The 19443-nt window shown below is 48.3% G+C and overlaps 2 protein-coding genes across 6 annotated transcripts; one reads left to right on the plus strand and one right to left on the minus strand.

The window, feature by feature from the left end:
• The first annotated feature begins 12 nt into the window (after positions 1 to 12).
• Positions 13 to 11673, plus strand: LOC117901978 (remodeling and spacing factor 1). 4 transcript variants are annotated; one of them, XM_034812984.1, is made up of 7 exons: positions 13 to 485; positions 983 to 1164; positions 1224 to 1718; positions 1782 to 10120; positions 10181 to 10290; positions 10352 to 10633; positions 10691 to 11673. In XM_034812984.1, the coding sequence occupies exons 1-7, from the start codon at positions 260 to 262 to the stop codon at positions 10840 to 10842; spliced, it is 9786 nt and encodes a 3261-aa protein (XP_034668875.1). In that variant the 5' UTR covers positions 13 to 259; the 3' UTR covers positions 10843 to 11673. The 4 variants fall into 4 exon arrangements, with proteins under 4 accessions (XP_034668875.1, XP_034668873.1, XP_034668872.1 ...); XM_034812982.1 differs by having other exon boundaries at positions 1782 to 6060; positions 6115 to 10120; positions 10352 to 11673; XM_034812981.1 differs by having other exon boundaries at positions 10352 to 11673.
• A 4289-nt stretch (positions 11674 to 15962) lies between these two features.
• On the minus strand, positions 15963 to 17290 carry LOC117901987 (proline-rich extensin-like protein EPR1). Of its 2 annotated transcripts, XM_034812997.1 has the most exons (3): positions 17212 to 17290; positions 16372 to 17150; positions 15963 to 16275 (listed from the first exon to the last, which is right to left on the minus strand). In XM_034812997.1, exons 1-3 carry the CDS (start codon positions 17212 to 17214, stop codon positions 16149 to 16151), a joined length of 909 nt encoding a protein of 302 aa, XP_034668888.1. In that variant the 5' UTR covers positions 17215 to 17290; the 3' UTR covers positions 15963 to 16148. The 2 variants fall into 2 exon arrangements, with proteins under 2 accessions (XP_034668888.1, XP_034668886.1); XM_034812995.1 differs by having other exon boundaries at positions 15963 to 17150.
• Positions 17291 to 19443: the final 2153 nt, after the last annotated feature.

A 19443-nucleotide genomic window follows, 5' to 3' on the forward strand; every position in this document is an offset into this window, starting at 1 on the left:
CGGTAAGTCCGCGGTCAGACTGCCACCGAATCGATGTTTTCTTTTGTTTCAAACCACAAAATTAATATGTAAAACAAACAATTTGGCTAGAGAAATATGACTAATCGATGCAGTACAGTGAAGTGCAATAGAAACGCTTAGATCTTGGACAAATGCCATGTCAATTCAGTGGAAATAACTCAATTTCATCTGTGTAGTATATATATTTTTTCGTGTGCTACAAGAAATTTTCTCGGCCCGTTTCGGGGACGCATGAAAAATGGCGGCGTCCTCAGCTACGGCTGCAGCGGCGACCACAATCCCAACAGAGGCAATAACGGAGGAATGTAAAGATGAGGATGCTCTAAGCACTACACTGCATTCGTGTGCAAATGATCCTGATTTTGCAGTGATTTGTGCGTTTTTGCAAAAATTCGCCAAAGATTTGGGCCTGATTTTGCCGAATTTTAAGCATTTGCAGGAGTGGTTGACAAACAACGATGAAGGTGAGTGCATGTGTGTGGGTGCGTGTGTGATTGAGAGAGAGCGCAATTGAATCACTGTTTTTGCTTTTTTAAATTAAATATAGCAAAAAAAAAAACTCTATTAGTCAAGTTATATAAAAGTAGCTTGTATTTGAAGTGTTTTTTCATGGGAAATGTGCGTTTTCCATAACTTTAAATTAACATTTACTTGGGAAATTCCTTATAATTCTGCTCTCTCTTTTGACAACACTTATTGAGAGAGAGTGAGAGCGTGCAATGCGTGTGTTTGTAGTAATTGCATTAGTAAAGCAGCAAGAGCGAGATCGCGATGCAGTAAGTGCATTAGTGAAACCGAGACAGAGAGGGTGAGAGAGATGCAATGGTAAGACAGTTGAAGGGAGCGCTGCTGCAGTGTTGCGTTTGTGAATGAAAGAGAAATCGTTGCTGTGTTGCCCCAACAAACAAGAGAATTTTCCATATATGAATATTAAATAATCCATTTTACAATAATTTTATAGTTCCTGAACTGAAGGATTTGCATATCAAACTCCTGCGAAAGACACGCAAAACGGTGCATGAGAAGAACTGGGAATCGGCTCTCAGTAAATTCTGTTTCGGATACTCGCTCCAAGATGCTTGGGAAATCGAACGTTTTGGCTACAAAAACTCCAGCCTAAAAGTCAAACTAAGGATTTTTCGGGTAAGACAGAACATCCACTTCTCAATATGCCAATTACTAACATTATCTGATCTTTTTAGGAACTCCTGGAGAGCCAGTTCGAGCGCAATGTCAAATTCCGCGCCCACATACTCACGCAGAATTCGAATACCCTGCGCTCGGAGCCCATTGGTCGTGATCGACTGGGGCATGCCTACTGGTTGACCCAGGACGATGACTGCAATCTGCGCATCTATCAGGAGCACCTAGATGAGGAAATCTGGCAGGTGGTGGCCACCAATAGGGATGAATTCGTGAATCTTATAGCCAGGCTGCGTGGCAATGAGGTGGTGCTGCCCTCCAAGGATATTGGCGAGGCGGATGAAGATACGAGCAGCAGTAATAGTTGCCCCGCTAAGCCACCACCACCCGAAGAAAAGGAAGAAGAGGATGACGACGACGAAGATGAGGGAGAGGATGAGGATGAGCAGCAGCCAGAGCCACAAATCAAGGAGGAGCCAGCGAAATTGGTGCCCAATTTGAAGATCAAACTGCGCTCACCCGATCAAGACGAACAAAAGGCCAAAAGGGTCAAGGTAAGTATACAAAAGAGTGCCACGAATCGGCCGTACCTCATTCTTTATGCCTTCTTTTACCAGCCACTGTTCATCACACAAACAAAACTGGGAGGCAGCTGCTCGCCGGCTCCGGCCAAGAAACGTTCCATTGAAGAGGTGGACAGCAGTCCCACAGAATCGGTGGAGGAGCAGCAAAAGAAACACCGACCCACGTTGTTGGACATCAAACGCATCAAGAAACCAAGCCGCTACGAAAGCACAAAGGATGAAAACGATGCCGAATCTGGCGAGGAGGAGGAGGAAGATGACGAGGATTCGGAACTCGATGAAGCGGAAGAAGAGGAGGGCAGTGGAGACGATGATGATGAGGAGGATGACGACGATATTGACAGTGCGGCAGCAGACATCGAAGAGGATGATGAGGAGGCAGATGACGAAGTGGGCGAAGCCATTGAAGAGCCCACCATGACGGTGAGTGGGCAGGGATCAGGCAGCGACTGTGATGCCGCTGATGGCAATTTCCTAAGCAATTTCGATCAAGAAACGAACGCCAATGAACTGGAGCCGAGTGAAGCCATAGAGGAGGCTGTCATCCATGTGTTTGGCATGGGCAACGGCGCCGAATGTCTAGTGGGCAATGGCAAAAACGAAGCTTCTGCGGAAGAGGCAGCAGCGGCGACGACAGCAGCAGCACCTACACATTCAGAGCCAAAGGCCACATTCTTTTTTGGCGAGCCCGGCTGCCTGAAGCTGAGTCCCATTAAGCAAACACCAAAGCAGGAAGCGAAACGAAGTATTTTCGATAGTCTAAACGAGGAGAAGACCAACGGTGACAGTGGCACCCGAGAAGGCACACCGCCACGCAATGGCAGTGACCTCAAGGAGGAGCCACAAAGCCACCAGCAAGAGGCAGCTACCAAAACAGGCAACGAAACAAAAGAAATCTCACCAGAAGCAGGGCAAAAGAAAGCCCAGCAAGCAACCAGCACAGAACAGCCAGAATACCAGATCAAAGTGATTGAAACGAATCAGAAAATCTCCCAACTTATTGAAGAAAATGATACAAAACTCAAAGATGATATTAAAGAAGGCAAAGCGAATTATATACAGGAAAAAGAGTTTGAAAATCACTCAAAAAGTGAGTCAAATTTAGAGGAAGAAGCTGCGGCATGCAGCGAGGGATCTGTGACAGCAACTAAGAGTCCCAAGGGCAGCTCAAAAGCTACAGAAATCAAAGTAGAACCAAAGGAAACTCAAGCTAAAGCAGGCGTCAATGACAATAGGCCAGTTCCGGTCGAAATTGAAGCTTCCAATGTCGTTAAAGCTTTGAATACCGACAAGGAATCGACTAAAAGTAGTTCGGAAAATGCTAAAAGCGGTCCTGAAAAAGGTGGAAGCAGTTCTGAATCAACTAAAAGCAGTTCGGAATCGACTAAAAGCAGTTCTGAATCGACTAAAACCAGTTCTGAATCGACTAAAAGCAATTCGGAATCGCCTGAAACGATAAAAAGCAGTCTTGATACGGTTAAAGGCATTTCTGAAACGGTAATAAGCAGTTCTGAAACGTTTAAGAGCAGTTCTGACTCCATTCAAATCAATTCTGAAACGATTAAGAACTGTCCGAATGCAATTTCGATTGAAACGGAACAAAACAAAGCGATTCAAATCCAAACTGAAGCCATGAAGGGTGAAAAACCTGTTGCAAAAGATTGTGAGTCTGCTAATAGTGATTTGAAAACATTTCTGGACGACTCAAAGAAGTTTTCAGATGATTCCAAAGACAAGCCAATAAGCGAGAAGAACCCTGCTGCCACTCCAGCCACAAACATGATCAAAACCGATACTGAAAAGGTTCTAAAAGCTAAGGAATTGTCACCCGAACCGGTTAAGGCATTGGTTGTTGATTCTCCTCCACTAAAAAGCAGTAAATCGTTTCCAAACGATAACTCCACAATGCCGCCCAAGGAGCAGCCTAAGGTCGTCATTGAAGCGGTTACTGTTCCCAACGAGCAGCCTAAAATCATCGCGGAAGCGGCTGTTCTTCCTAAAGAGCTGCATACGATCGTCGCCGAAGCCGTTATTCTTCCCAACGAGCAGCCTAAAGCCGCAGCCCAAGTTCTTCCGAAAGCGCAGCCTAAAGCCATCACCGAAGCTGTAATTCTTCTCAACGAGCAGGCTAAGCCCGTTGATGTACCGTTTACAGCCGAAAAGAAGTTCGAAACTAGCAATAATGGCTCTCAAATTAAAGACAAGCCATTGGGAAATGTACAACACGATTTGCCCAGCACTTCCAAGGCTGTAGTTGCCAAAGACAACGGCGAAAAGCAGGAGAATGAAGCCAAATCCAGCCAAATGAAAGCTCCAGCTGTAGAATCTGTACATCAATTCGACGTACCAATGAACATAAACGCCACAGCGAGTGAATACCCGAAGCCCGCATCGATACTGCCCAATCGCAAGCGTCGCCTCAATGACTTTGTGACCGCACCCGCGCGACAATCAACCTCCGAGAGCGAAGTGGATGCGCAGCCGCACGAGGAGGAGATCGAAGAGGCACTGGACGATCTGGATGTGGGGGGAAAGCGCATTAAGATGCGTCCCAAGACCTCAAATGTGGAGGCGCGTCGCAAAGTTGAGGCACAGAAGACACAGGTCGAGGAGACGACCTCCTCCAGCGGCGAAGAAGATCCACGAAGTCGACGCAAGATTATTGCGCCCAAGAGGCACTTGGAGAAGGCGCCCGTGACCAAGCAGAAGCCAACGCTAGCCGAGATTATCGAGAAGAAGCTGAAGAAAACGCCCGAAAAGTTGCCCGACTTTATGACCGAAAAGTTGCCAGAAAAGGAGCCTGAAAAGATGCCCGAGCAGCCCACAGAACCAACGCCAAATGTGTCTCTGCCGCCACCTCCTCCCAGAGAAGCCACGCCCCCCGCCCCATCCTTCAGTCATCCGAAGAAATCGCCAATAACAAAGCCATTGAAGAAGAACCTGCTCACGCAGCTGCGACAGGAGGAGAGCGACGAGGAGGCCGTACCCAGGAAGCGCACAAACAGTGAGACGGTGGCGCTCACCCCAGCGCCGGCAGCGCCGCCTGCTGTCCTGGAGGAGCGTCAGCGCAAGCGACGCAGCAGTGAAGATGCCAAGGATTCCAAGGAATCGTCGTGCAACGAGGCACCGCCGGCAGTTAGCGAGAAGCTTAAGCGCAACAACGAGCAGGATATCGTCGAAGAAGAGGATCAGGCGATTTCTCTAACCAAGGACAAGGCTGTGCTGTCAGCACCAACCAAGGAACAGCTTCCATCGCCTGCTCTTTCAATCAGTGAGAAGATTGTGCCCGAATCATCCACCAAGCAGAAGGACCCTTCACCGCCACCAGCCATGGAGAGGCTTTTGATGCTGCCACCTACTAAAGAGAAGTCCCCAGCAGGCAAGGGGAGATCCATACCAATCAAGGACAGGTCTCCACCAGCCAAGGATAAGTCTCCGGCAGGAATTTCCATCATTGAGAGATCTCCGACGGCACTTTCCTTCAATGAGAAGTCGCCTGCTACGAAAGATGCTTTGCCGTCTCCATCCAAACAGAAGGCTTCGTCGCCGCCTGCATCTAAGGAAAAGGCTGCGTGTCCGCCTCTAATAAAGGAGAAGGCACTGCCACCCGCCAAGGAGCTGTCGCTGTCACCGTCGCCAATAAAAGAAAAGATTCCTGCGGCAATTCCAATCACAGATAAGACTCCACCAGCCAAGGAGAAGACTCCAGTGGCACCACCAGCCAAGGAGAAGACTCCAGTGCCACCAGCTGTCAAGGAGCAGCCTCCAATGGCACCTCCTGCTAAGGAAAAGTCTCCAGTTGCACCATCAACAATGGTGATGGCTCCTCCATCGGTACCGCCAGTCAAGGAGAGGTCGCCATCCCCAGCGCAAGGGAAAGAGAAGACTCCAGTGCCAGTGGAAGTCAAAGAAATATCTCCAGTGCCAGTGCGGGTCAAAGAGAAGACTGTATCGCCGCCCCAGGCCAAACAGAAGGCATCAGCACCACCTGAAAGCCTTCCAGTCAAAGAATCAACTCCGCCGCTACCCTCGAAGGACACCTCATCCCCACCCGAAAGCTCTGCGCGTCGTTCCGGTCGTCGGGGTGGTGCGGCAGTCGTTTATTCCGAACTGCCGCAACCCAAACGAACGCGCGGCGGACCCAAGGAGAAGCTCATGCCAGAAGCAAAGGCTGAGGTGAAGCATGAAACCAGTGAGGAAGAGGAGGAGGAGGACACTGAGGAACCACCCACCAAAGTGGCAACCAAATTGAAGGCTCAAATAAAAACAGAAACTGCAGCGAAGAAGGAGGAAACGCCCCAGAAGAAACCACACAAAGAGGAAGAACCTCTAACGAAGAAACCCCTCAAGGAGGAGGAAACGCCCTTCAAGGAGGAGGAGCCTCTCCAACCGAAACAGCCATCCAAAGAGGAACCTCTGGCAGAGCCAGAGGAGCCCTTGGATGAGGAATCCATCAGCGAAGTTAGCGCAGCCAAGGAAGAGCAGCCCGCAAAACCCGTGGGACGTGGCCGTGGTCCGCGCAAGAAGCGCGAGGTGGACACCACAAACATCATTGAGTGCGTGGACTCTGAGACGCCAGTGCGTCAGTCGCGCCGGATTGCACAGCAGAAGATCAAGGAGGAGGCCGAGCGACGCAAGCAGGAGGAGGTGGCGCTGCGTTCCATGAAGCAGGAGCTCAAAAAGAAGAAAAAGGCACAGAAGGAGCAGGATCCCACAGTGCCAGAGCCAACGCGGAGCGAGGAGGAAGAGGAAGCCGAGTCATCCGAGGCCAGCGAGGCGGAGGAGGCTAAAAAGAAGAAAAAGAAGCTGCCGGGCAAAGATGGCTGGTCCTCGGACTCGGATCAACAAGCGGACAGCGAAGAGGAGGAAGAAGAACCTCCGCATTACGACACAGATCCAGGATCTCCGCTCTTCCGCTCGGATCACGAGTTCTCCCCGGAATCCGAGCTGGAAGATGAGTCGCAGGTGGTGCCCATGAAGCGTGCACGCACGGTGCGCAAAGAGAACGAGGAGGACTACGATGCGGATGAGGCATGCAACGAGTGCGGCAAGTCGGATCATCCCGAATGGATACTCCTCTGCGATACGCCCAACTGCAACAAGGGCTATCACTGCTCCTGCCTGTCGCCGGTGCTGTTCTACATACCCGAGGGCGACTGGCACTGTCCGCCCTGCCAGCAGGAGCACCTCATTGTGGCCCTGGAGCAGCAGCTGCAGCGCTTCGACCAGATGGTGGCGCACAAGCAGCAGGAAAAACGTCTGGCCGAGGTGGCAGAGCGCGAGCGACAGGAGCGTGAGGCCGTCAAGCTGGCGGAGGATCGTGAGGCGTCCAAGGCGGAGCGCCATGAGGATGACGACGACGACGATGATGATCGCGACGAGGTGGCCAGCAAGCAGAGCAAAGCGGACAAACCGAAGAGACGTCGCGGCGACGGGCGCAGCAATCGCAAGGCAGCCAAACGCGGCACCAGACGTCGACGCGGCGGCGACTCGGACAGCAGCAGCGGCGGCGGCGGTGGCAAGAGCCAGTCTGGGGGCAGTGCCTCCGGCTCTGGTTCGAGCAGCAACAGCAGCAGCTTCTCGGACTCGGACGATGAGCCCATCTACAAGCTGCGCAAGCGACGGCAGATCAATGTCAGCTATCGCCTCAACGAGTACGATGATCTGATCAATTCGGCGCTCAAAAAGGAAATGGATGAGGTCGCGGGTGCGGGCAATCTGGGCCGTGGCAAGGACATATCCACCATTATCGAGGCGGACAAGGAGAAGGCACGTCGCGACGATGTGCCCGAGGATGAGGAGCAGCCCGAGGAGCGTCCGCCTTCCGTTGTAAATGAAGAACAACCAACGAAATTTAGCAGCAGCTCAGACGACGACGACGAGGTGCCGCTGAAGCGCAGCAAAACGAAGCAGCCGCCAGCGAAAAAGAAGCCACGAAAGCTGACCACGCTGGATGTTAGCTCCGAGGAGGATCATGGCAGCGATGAGGACTTCAAGACGTCCAGTTACAGCGATGAGGACACCTCACAGTCTGCCTCCGATGACTCGGACTCCAGTCTGGAGGTCTACAGACGGCCGGGCCGTGGCAAGAAGCAGCGCAAGGCGGCCCGAAGAGCCGCCCGAGAGCGTCGCAAGGATCGCAAGTTCGTGGTGGAGGAGAGCGACGAAAGCGAGGAGGAGCAAAAGAAGCCCAAATCCAAGAAGAAGAAGAAGGAGGACTCCGATTACACGGAAACCGAAACGGATGACGACGAGGACGCTGGGTCCGAGTTGACCGAGAACATGGACAGTGCGGATCTGTGCGATGATACGACAAGCGAGAGCGAGGATGGCGCCTGGCATCCATCGAAAAAGAAGAAAACGAACAACAAAAAGTGCAGCTCGGCCGCGGGCATAGCAAGGAAGTCGCCAAAGCTCAAGAAGCCCGCGCAGCCGGCCAAGAAACCGAAACGTTTGGAGTACTCCGATGATGATATCAGCGAAAGCGAGCCGGAGGAGGAGGATGAGGACGATGACGAGGGTGCACCGACCTCGGGCAAGGGTTCGGGCAAGCAGCCACGCTCGCAGCCACTCAAACCGAGCGCCTCCACCGCACAGACGGGCAAGGGCAAAGGAAAGTCCAAGAAGAAGAAGCCGCCGTCGTCGGAGGAGGACGAGGGCGCCGCTTCGGATGAGCGGACACGCACGCGAGGTCGTCGCTACGCCTACATCGAGGACTTTGATGACGACAGCTCGGATGGCGGCATCAAGCCGGGCGTCCATCGGCCCGACACGCCGCCCGAGGAGCGACAAAAGTTCATCCAAAAGCAGGAGGAGATCAAACGAATGCTGGCGGAAAAGAACGCAGAAGGAGCCAAGCTGGCGGCCACGCCGCGCCTCACGCCCATCAAGGGCACGGCACCGGGACAGGCGCCCACAGCCGCCGGCGCACAGGAGAAGCGAACGCCCAGCAAGGGTCCTGCGGGTGGGGATTCCCTCTCCACAGTGCCGCTGTCGGTCATACGGCAGGCCAAGGTGCTGGACATTGACTATCTGCAGCGCAAGGGCGAGACCATTGCCGACCTGGACGACAAGGATGAGTCGGAGGAGCTGGACGATGCCGAAATGATGCTGGACGATGCCGATCTGCCCGAGGACATGGAGGATGCCATTGCCCGTATGGTCGAGGAGGAGGAGCAGTTTAGTGCAGCGGCTGCCAGAGAGCTGCCCGGCCCCGAGGAGGTGCTGCGCACGACACCCGCCAAGGCCAAGGCCAGCAAAGTTGCTGCCCCTGCGGAGACGCCTCCCATGCCTCCGACGCCCCATGCAGCCGCCGCACCGCCGTCGTCGGGTCTGCAGGAGCCGCATCGTAAGCGTCTGCCCATGCCCACCATGCATCCGCCTCTGCTGCGGCATCAGTTTCCGGGCCCTGGACAGCACGGACCACCGGCATCGCTGCTGCCGCCGCCACATGGCATGCATCCCATGCTGCAGCGTCAGCTCTCGCAGTCCGTGCCGGCCATGCAGCTGCTGCAGAATGCGCTGTCGGCGCCACTCGGCCAGCCGCTGGGTCGCGGCAACTATCCACAGCCACCTCCCACGGCCCAGCACTTGCCACTAGTCATGTCCATGCCCTCGGCTGCGGCCCACCTGATGCACCAGGCCAGTGTGGCCACGCAACAGGCGGCAGTCCGTGCACCCGAGCCACAGGCGGCTGGACCTCCACCGCCGCCAGTCGACAGCAAGCCACGTGGACGCCGGAAAAAGGTGACGCCGCTGCGGGATCAATTGCAGAAGCAACAAACGGCAGCGGCCGTCACAGCAGCCTCGACCACACCTGGAACTCCAGCGCCACCCGTGGACAAGATTAAGGGCGTGCCAGCGCAGCTGTTCAAGCCCCACGAAGATGCCCCACCACCCACAACGGTTGCCGCCTCCTCGCAGGCGTCGGTAATCACGCGAATGCCCACGCATCTCTCGGCGCATCCGCATGCACGTGGTCCACCCGCGGGCATGTATCCCAGCAGCGCGGAATTTGCACGATTCTATGGCCAACCGCTGCCGCCGCCCACCTCCGCGCCTGGTTCGCGTTCACCATCGTCTGGCGTGGGTCCAGCCGCGTCGCCGGGACCACCGCGTCACCTGCTGCGTCCACAAATGCCGCCCGGCCTGCCGCCACCACACTCAGCGCTGCGTCCCACCTACGGACCGCCGCCGCCGCTGCGTGGAGCCCCACCACCCACATCGACAGCGAGTAGCGGGGGGGCGCCGCCCAATACGCGTCCCGCCTACATGCACGGAGCCGAACATCACGGTGGACCGCCACTGGGCAGTGTCTATGGCACGGGACCGCCACCAGCGAGACATGCATCGCCACACTTGAATCCCTACAGGTAAGAGCCGTCGAGGGTTCAATGAAGGAACCTGTTGAATATTTTCTTCGTTTTTTACAGCCGCGGTCCGCCCATTTATGGCAATCCCAATTATCAGCCACGCGTTGGACCACCCGGACCACCGCCTGGTAATATGCGACCCGGTGCCGTGGACTATGTGGCAGGTGCACGTAAGTAGAGAGTGGAGTTTCCACCTCCGAGATTCTCTCTCTAATGTTTGGTTTCCTTCAGGCGGCTATCCACCGTATGGCTACTATCCACCGCCGCCTCCGCTGACCACACCACCCGCCCATGCAGCGCCCAGTTCGGTGATTGTGAGTGCCCCGCCGCCTGTCACGCCCACAAATCATTCGGTGTCAGCGCTGACGCGTGGCAAATCACCAGCTCCAGTGGCAGCAGCACCACCCGCGGAAGTTATGGCACACAAGGCGCCCCCACAGCAGCAGCAGCACCAACAGCCACCACCGCCTTCGGTGATAACGAGCAAAAAACTGACAACCCTGGAGGCCTATCCGCCCATAGCCAAGTCCCCAATGACCGTGGGTGTGGCCGAGGCGGCAGCAGCGCGAGCTGTGGGCTCGCCAGCGGTCATAGCAGAAGAGGACTCTGGCTCGGCGCACGACACCAGTGGACCACCGCCAGTGGCGACAGGTCCGGCGGTGGGCGAGTTCAGTGGCCTGGTGAGCTACTTTAGCTCCCAGCAGGATGACTACGACACATAACAAGCGCCGCTGGGTGCCTAAAACAACAACAACAACAAAAACGAAAAGGATGTACATAAATGTAGACTGTAAGGAAAAGGAGACGAGGGTGAAGAGAGGCAGCCTAACCATGTAGAACCTCTGCTTTAGGCCACTTATTGGAAATTGAAAAAAACCCAAAAACCTAAGCAATATAAAAGGTCATCAAATGTGCACGCGGAAGCAGATTTATTTGAATTTTTAACTGGTATGTTTCGTTTCGTTTCATCCCTTTTTTTCTTGAAAAATTCTGGTACATTTATCAGCCACAAATATAATTTATTTGCCCCTGCCCCTCGGCCTTGAACGCGGCGTTCATTTACGTTCTGTGCTCTTAGAGTTTATTAGCTAAACCCATCAACTACGTCTAGTATTTTACATTTAGCTGTATATTATTCAAAGCCACTAAGTTAAATAAGATACATACCATTACAGACTATAAAAACAAAAAGAAAACAAGCTAAAAACATGCTAAATCAATGCGACAAAATCATAGGCTATAGATGAATATAAAAATATATGCGGAATATACATATGTATACATATATATACCCTTATGTATATGTCTATGTGTAATGTACATGTTTATGTAAACTGCAATCTTTGTAAACTAATTATAGCATACTGTTAAACCTAATAACTAAACTAATGAAATGATATAATTAAATTTAACTTAAGCGTTCGAGAAAAAATAGAACAAAAATCATCGGCATGCAAATGGTATCCAGAATCAAAGAAAATGACGAGCGACAACAGAAGCGTGTATTAATTTAACAAAGCAACAAATACAACTATTTATCATTAGTTACAAAATATATATATATAACTATATAAAGAAATGTTTTTTTTTATGGAAAGTAGGGTTTAAAGCACTTTCTATTTTGAACTCTAACAGTTGCAGCTCGTGTGAGGATTCATGTAGAAACCGTAAGTCTGGATATCTGTTCCCTAACTGGAACAAAGTAAAACTTAAGCATCGACTATATTTTGTTTTTATTTGTTTATATGTTTATTCTTTTCTTTATTATTTTGTGTTTATTTTACGTTTTTTTTTTTTTTTCTAAATTCTGAATTTCTAATTTGTTTTTTTATACCCGGTACTCGAAGAGTAAATAGGGTATATTGTATTTGTGCACAAAGAGAATGTATGTAACGCACAGAAGGAAACATCTCCGACCCCATAAAGTATATATATTCTTGATCAGCATCAATAGCCGAGTCGATAGATCCATGTCTGTCTGTCCATCTGTCCGTCCGTCCGTCTGTCCGTCTTGTTTGTCGGCTAGTTCTCAGAGACTATAAGAGCTAGAGCCACCAAATTTTGGCTCCAGACTGCTGTATGCTCACACTGAAACCAGTGTATTTAAAAAATTAACTCCTCTTTAAATAGGAATCGTTCTCATATTGGCAAGAATAGTTCCAATTAATTCAGATTTAGAACTTGAGATGGTAACCGGCGTCTGTTTGGCGATACTTTCCTCTATACATCTTCATATTGAAACATTCTTAATCATCTTTTCGAAGTATTTAGACATCAGAAACATTACTCTAACTCCTTGCTATCTTTTTATTACCAAATGCCAACTGAACTTGTGGTTTTGGTTTCGCATCTTTGGGTTATTCTTGTTGAAGGCCATTAACAATTTGTTACCATACCAGTTAGAGGTCGTTGAAGAACTGTTTGGCATTAACCAAGATTTATTTTGGCATAAGTACTCGTAAGTACTTGACGACAAGGCAATTGTAGAGGAAACAGCAAACAGGTTTTACTTTCATAATTGCTAGAAATTCTTCGAATTAGATGGTTTGATTTAGATTGCCTCTAAGGGCAATGCTTTACATGGAATTAATCTTTAATGCTATGTTCAGGGTGCAGTTCTTCCCAAAGCAGTGGAAGGTGGCTGCAATCTTGGTCCGTTGCTTTACTCCATATTCACTGCAGATCTACCCCGCCCTAGCGAGAATCACATGGCCTGCAGCGAGAATTAATTGAACCCTTTGAAATCCCCTTCATTTTAATGTCCTGAAGGACATTACCAAGCAATTCCAAAAAAGTTTTCCACAAACATTATTAGTTAAGCTCCAAACCTGATAAACAAAATATTTATCATCATTGAGTTTCATCATTTACACAAAATAATTCATAAAAAATACCCTTTTCACTTAGAAGTCGAATTCTTTACTTTTTAAATAAGGAAAAGAATCTTGATTAATGGAAAAATAGGTTTGCTCCACTATCATTCGTTGCTGGATTTTTAGAAACCTTTTTCTTTTTGAAAACTCGTGAGTCTATTCGTCTGATTGGGAGTGTATGTTCACTGCGTGTCCCCGGTTTGGTTGTAAGGTGTGCAGATCTGGGATATAACTGCTAATAGTGCTACAAAAACGAGCATTGAGACAAGTAAAAATCTGCAAGTGGTATGTGCGAGACTCCACCCTACACCGGGACCTTAATCTGCACACATTTGGGCAGCAAATAGGAAGACATACAAGCCGGTTCAGTGACAGGATGAAAAGAAACCGCAGTCTGCTCGCAAGGCGTTCATTAGCAGCACGGCCTCTGAGGCGCTTACAAAAATTGGGCTTTGCCAAAACTTTGAATCCTCGATAAACAACCATTTCTGCATTGATAGTCCGTGCTGCGTATGGCATGGGGTTTGGTCCTTTTGTAATGTCTCAATTGGGTTGTGAAGGTACTAGTTGGAATGTTTAAATGTAGGGATTCAGCGCTTAAAAAAATAATTAAAACAAAAAATAGTCACAATAATAATAAGTTTGCTCTATTTTCGTATGCTAAAGTTTCAGAACTGATCTCTCCACGTGCATGATATGACTTCAAAATGAAATACCAGTTAATCTTTCTTTTAAATGTTTGAAAATTCATGGTTTTGACATCTCTGTTGAAGGTTATTTAATCGGCTTTAGAAAGTCGCATAGAAATTCGCAAAACCGAAATGTTTGCCAAAATATAAAAGAGGTGAAAACTATGGAAATCAAACATCTGCTGATCTGCACTATGTGTGTGTACGAGTGCCAATTAGCATACAAATGTATGGCTATATTTGCATAGAGGGCCACTACAAATCAGAGCTGAGCTGAAAAGGTTATTTGCTTGTGGCTTAAAGTTATGTCTAATTGAATGCCAAAAAACAACTGAATCTTCAGTTCTATGACACATATCCCATATATTACGACTATTCAAAAGAAAATGGTACTTACCCATGGGTAAAACATTTACTTTTCAGGTGCTAAAAAGCCTGGAGTTTTTATACAAATTTTCTTTACAGCTAACTATAAAACATTTGGTCATAATCCACACTAGTTCGATGAATTAACACAGTCACATTAATTATTCAAAAACCAATGACCATAAAATGCAGTTGCCACATAGATAACATCTCGTTTGCATTCAAATTGTAAGAAGACTTTTCTGTGTGAATTTAATTTATAAAACGAGAAGGGACGTGTGCGACGCTTCTTACGCATCACAACTTTTATACCCGGCACTCAGTACTAAGTATATCTGCACTTTAGCGGTTATTTGTCAAATTTTGTCTTCACCTGGCAGCGGCAGAGACGTGTCAGGGGCAGAGGCCATAAACCGCGCGAAGCAGAGTGTGCTGCCATAAGCTGCGGGACGGGGTGGGTTTGGCCACTGCAAATTAATTTCTTCATTGTGGCTATAATAATGATCCAATCGTATCCCAATTTGGTGATCTGAGGTTTTGGGAGGTTTTCGCCCTTTTGCGGTGGCGAAAGGGGGCGGGGCTCATTTTTGAAATACACTTGTAACAGTGTGAGCATACAGAAGTATGGATGCAAAATTTGGTGGCTCTAGCTTTTATAGTCTCTGAGATCCAGGCGCTCAAAAAGACGGACGGACGGACGGACAGACGGACAGACAGACATGGCTCTATCGACTCGTCTATTGAAACTGATCAAGAATATATATACTTTATGGGGTCGGAAACGATTCCTTCTGTGCGTTACATACAACCGTTATTCCCCACAAATAATTATATAATAATAATTATATTTATTGAACACACTGTAGCGTGGTCTTTTTAGGTCAATCCTATACAAATCTCTACAATTTCAGGGGACTTACCTTACAGGGATTCTTAAAAAAGAAGCACATTTAATCGAATACATTTTAAGGAATTATTCTATACCCTTTATTTCAAGTTTTTACTATTACTTCATTTGTTCCATTTATTATTTAATTGTCTGTAGTATGCAGACTCCTCTCAGCTCATTGCTTGCACTTCCCATAACAACCGAAAATTGTTGCATATTTACTTCTCAGGTGCTAAATACAGAGCTCCACGACACACAGTGACTCCCGTCAGACAAACTACAAACAATATTTGCTTCACTTAAAAAAAAAAGAAACAGAAAATAACCATTGGCGGCCTCGTAAAGATCATACGAGTACTCGTATTGATATTTTCAAGTGCAATGTGTATTCGCAAATTGGCAAATATGGGTTGGACTTCTGGTTTTGAAGGTTCCAACGCATCTTTGGAGTGTAACAAAAATTCCAAATAAATTGTATACATTATTGCCTCCTATTTAAAGGGTCTTAACGAATATTCCCTTTAAATTTTTGGATAATTTCTAGGTGGAATCACTACCACAAAATTATTCTTCCTCAGACTCGAGGTGCGTTTTGAAGGTTTCCCTTCAGGTAAATCCCCTCAAACTGTAAATAAAATATTGAATTAACCTGAAAAGACCCTGGTAGAGGGTGTTCAAGATCTATGATCTGTTGCATCAAGTGTCATTGAACACTGCAAATACTCTTCTCGCCGCATAAGTGAGATCTCGATGAGGTCTGCTCTCTGCCCGTAACGATTGCCAATGCCTGTGCTGTTATGGCCCACACCTAAGGTCATTTTTGTGTAATCTTAATTGTTGTTGGACGACTTTTTTTTGGCCAATACTTATGCGAATTTTATGGCCGACTTTTTATGGCATTCAATTTAAATATCTATAGGCAATCGTATCGCATAACACTCGATTGGAAGTGGCAGCGATATATCGATCGGGTTCCTTGTGCAATTATCAAACTCTTTTGGGGTTTTTTTATTTTTAAATTTTATTTTATTTATTAGCTAGAAAATCTCAACGGGAACTTTGTGTAACAACAAATAATCAACAACAATGAAGTGAGTGGGAGGCAGAGAGGGAGCAGGCCGCTTGTTAATTTAACAAGCCATCGGAATCGATCCTCTCCTTTCCTCTGCTCTCCCGTGAATGACTGAGGACATCACAGATCTGCAGTCAGCCTAGAAGCGGAATCGCTTGGCGGGCACATTGTACTGGTAGCCAGACGACTGCTGCTGCTGCTCCACTGGTGCGGAGTAGACTGGAGCTGGGGCAGGGGCAGAGTACTGAGGTGCTGGAGCAGGAGCAGAGTACTGTGGTGCTGGTGCAGGGATATCCTGAACAGGAGGCAGATACTCGGGAGCTGGAGCAGGCGCAGAGTACTGAGGAGCAGGTGCTGGGGCAGAGTACTGTGGTGCGGGTGCAGAGTAGACTGGAGCTGGGGCAGGAGCCGAGTACTGAGGTGCGGGAGCTGGCGCGGAGTACTGTGGAGCAGGTGCAGGGAAGTCCTGAACAGGAGGCAGATACTCGGGAGCTGGAGCAGGAGCCGAGTACTGAGGAGCAGGCGCTGGGGCAGAGTACTGAGGAGCAGGTGCTGGCGCCGAGTACTGAGGTGCCGGAGCTGGGATATCCTGAACAGGAGGCAGATACTCAGGAGCTGGAGCAGGCGCAGAGTACTGAGGAGCAGAGTACTGTGGTGCGGGTGCGGAGTAGACTGGAGCTGGGGCAGGAGCAGAGTACTGAGGTGCGGGAGCTGGAGCAGAGTACTGTGGTGCTGGTGCAGGGATATCCTGAACAGGAGGCAGATACTCGGGAGCTGGAGCAGGCGCAGAGTACTGAGGAGCAGAGTACTGTGGTGCGGGGGCAGAGTAAACTGGAGCCGGGGCAGGAGCAGAGTACTGAGGCGCTGGGGCAGGAGCAGAGTACTGTGGAGCAGGTGCTGGGAAGTCCTGAACGGGAGGCAGATACTCGGGAGCTGGGGCAGGAGCCGAGTACTGAGGAGCAGGTGCTGGCGCCGAGTACTGAGGTGCCGGGGCAGAGAACACTGGACCTGGACCCGATGGAATGTTGAACGATGGAGAGGGCTTGTTGTACGAGTAGCCACTGCCACCACCGCCCAGATTCAGATGGGAGACATCGGCAGCAACCGCCGCGATGGCGCACACAGCAAACACGAATAGTTTCTGGAAGAGATTAACCCATTAGCAAGCCACAATCTGGAAGACCGCTGTACGCTCCACTCACCATTGTTGTTGATTTGTTGGAACGGGGGGAGTTTCCCAAAGTTCGTTGGATTTGGTGGAGTGGAAGCTTTGGCCAAGAGACACTGAAGCTGAATGATGACCCACTGCAGATGGCCGGCGACTTTTATACCCACAAAAATCCAAGTTCAGACTTGGCATAAAGATGCGTCTCGTTTCGGTTTCGCTGTTCGGACCTTCCTCTTCTTTGGGGTGTATCGGACTTCGTTTTGCTTGTCACAGAAGAGGCGAAACGTTTAATTTTATAAGCAGATGAGAGCCGATCATTAACCCCCCAATGGGCGTGTAAATGTGCCCCAATTTTCATTAATTTAAATAAATTTTTGGGCTAATAGTTTGTGCGACTTTTGAAGATCCTAAGTGGAGGGAGTGTTTTTGGAAGCCACTAATGTGGCTCTTTATTCTGTTTGATTTGTAAAGTAATTAGGCTTTAAAGTAGAAATACTTCCGATTAAACTGTGCGACAAATGGCAGTGTTTTCAATGAACTTTGCACAAGACAAAAACTATGATGTAGGCCTGAATGAGTAGATCACTTCATACCTAGAATTTTCAATATAAAAACAAAATATTTTTTGTAATTCGTAAAAAAAGTGTATGACTTTTATAATTTATTGTTCTTTTTCACAATTCATACTTTTGGCATTCTTGGAAGTATTTAAAAATTAGTAAGTGACCTATTTTGTTAAAAATGTATGCTCTAACGAGTTCACATCTAAAAATTATTACCATACGCCACAAAAAACTTTTTTTAAAAATGTTGTAAGTTGAAGAAACATGAAATTTGTTAGGAAACTTTTACTTGGAATCGTTATATCTTCAGGTATATTCATTATATCAATACGAATCATAAAATCTGTGAAAGTGATTGCTTTTGGATATTATTTTGGAGTACGTAATGAGGGAAAGATCCATTAAAAATAAACTTTTATGGTGTTTCAGAATTGTCTTTCATTATTCACAAATATGTACATACATTAAATCTGCGTATGTATTTCATATTATTCATATCATATTCATAACGAGTTTAAATGCCCCACAACTCCCCCTAAGGGTTAACAATCGCTCGCCGCCTCTCTCTCTCTCTCCCCTTCTCACTATCTTTTGCTACCGGCTTGAGCGCATGCGCGCGTCTGCTTGTGCTCGTGCGTGTGCGTGTGCGTAGAGGCAGTAGATCCGCCGCTCACCTGCTATCGCACATCTCGTACCGCTATTCAACTGTGGCGGGGGGGTATATTTGGCTGGGGGTTTTGCAATGTCAATAGGGCAACTCGAGGCAGCACGGACTCGGACACGCCAACACTCATTTGCATTTGCAGTGTGCCGTGTGCTGTGTGTGAAGTGTGTACACAACCAATTTAAGGGCCACACACGCACACACGAAACATTCAAATGTCAAAGGTTAACCCACACTCTCTTTAATCTCAGAGCAGACCAGACTTCGTTTTGGCTAGCGGAAATTTGTCTGATTTAACTATTAGCCGGTGCTAATGGCCACAAACTACATGCTTGAACGCCGTCGCTGCAGCTTGTTCAACCAAAAAACTATTCAAGGATGCCCGCAGCTGGTAGACTTACTATTTTTAATCTCAGTGAACTTGTAAACTAATGAACTAATGAAACCGCAGCAGCTGCCTGCCTGCCTGCCTGCCCTGGCCGCCGGCAAACGGCCGTCATTTAATTAATTTGAATATGATTTAGGGTCGGTCCGGGCCACACGGTCAATGGTTTTAACTCTGCGGAGTTGCCTCTCTGTCTGTCTGTTCGGTCCTGCCCCGTTTCGTGTATGTAATACCCCCCGATGAAGACATCAACTAAATGCAAGCCCAATCGACGTTTCCATGGCAATATTTTTCAATTGTTATTTTATTTATAACATACATTTTTTCACTTCACCCTTTGGGGGAGTTTCATTTTTTAGTTTTATGTCGCTTGTGTGCACTTTTACTCAATCATGAGGTGGTGTTTCTGTTTGTAAGTGCCCTTCAAGAGGGTGTTTTGATTTTTTTAAGTGCCTGATTTCTGTGGAATACTTCATCCTATATATGCAAAATATGGTGTTTTAGTTTTTTGTTTCCTTTTAAATAGAAGATAATGTGGGAATTGATTAAAAGAGATTATTAGTATTAATTAAATATATAAATAGTAATAATTAAATAGTTGCACACACAATAAATATGATGGGATAAATCAGAATAAATCATGTTATTTATTTT

This window comes from Drosophila subobscura, chromosome U (genome assembly GCF_008121235.1).
Source record: "Drosophila subobscura isolate 14011-0131.10 chromosome U, UCBerk_Dsub_1.0, whole genome shotgun sequence".
NCBI classification, from domain to species: Eukaryota; Metazoa; Arthropoda; class Insecta; order Diptera; family Drosophilidae; genus Drosophila; species Drosophila subobscura.

Coding starts and splice junctions, on each gene's coding strand:
- LOC117901978 (XM_034812981.1), top strand. CDS start 260: ATGGCGGCGTCCTCAGCTACGGCTGCAGCGGCGACCACAATCCCAACA. Junction 1,165..1,223: donor TCAAACTAAGGATTTTTCGG/GTAAGACAGAAC, acceptor TGATCTTTTTAG/GAACTCCTGGAGAGCCAGTT. Junction 10,291..10,351: donor GGACTATGTGGCAGGTGCAC/GTAAGTAGAGAG, acceptor GGTTTCCTTCAG/GCGGCTATCCACCGTATGGC.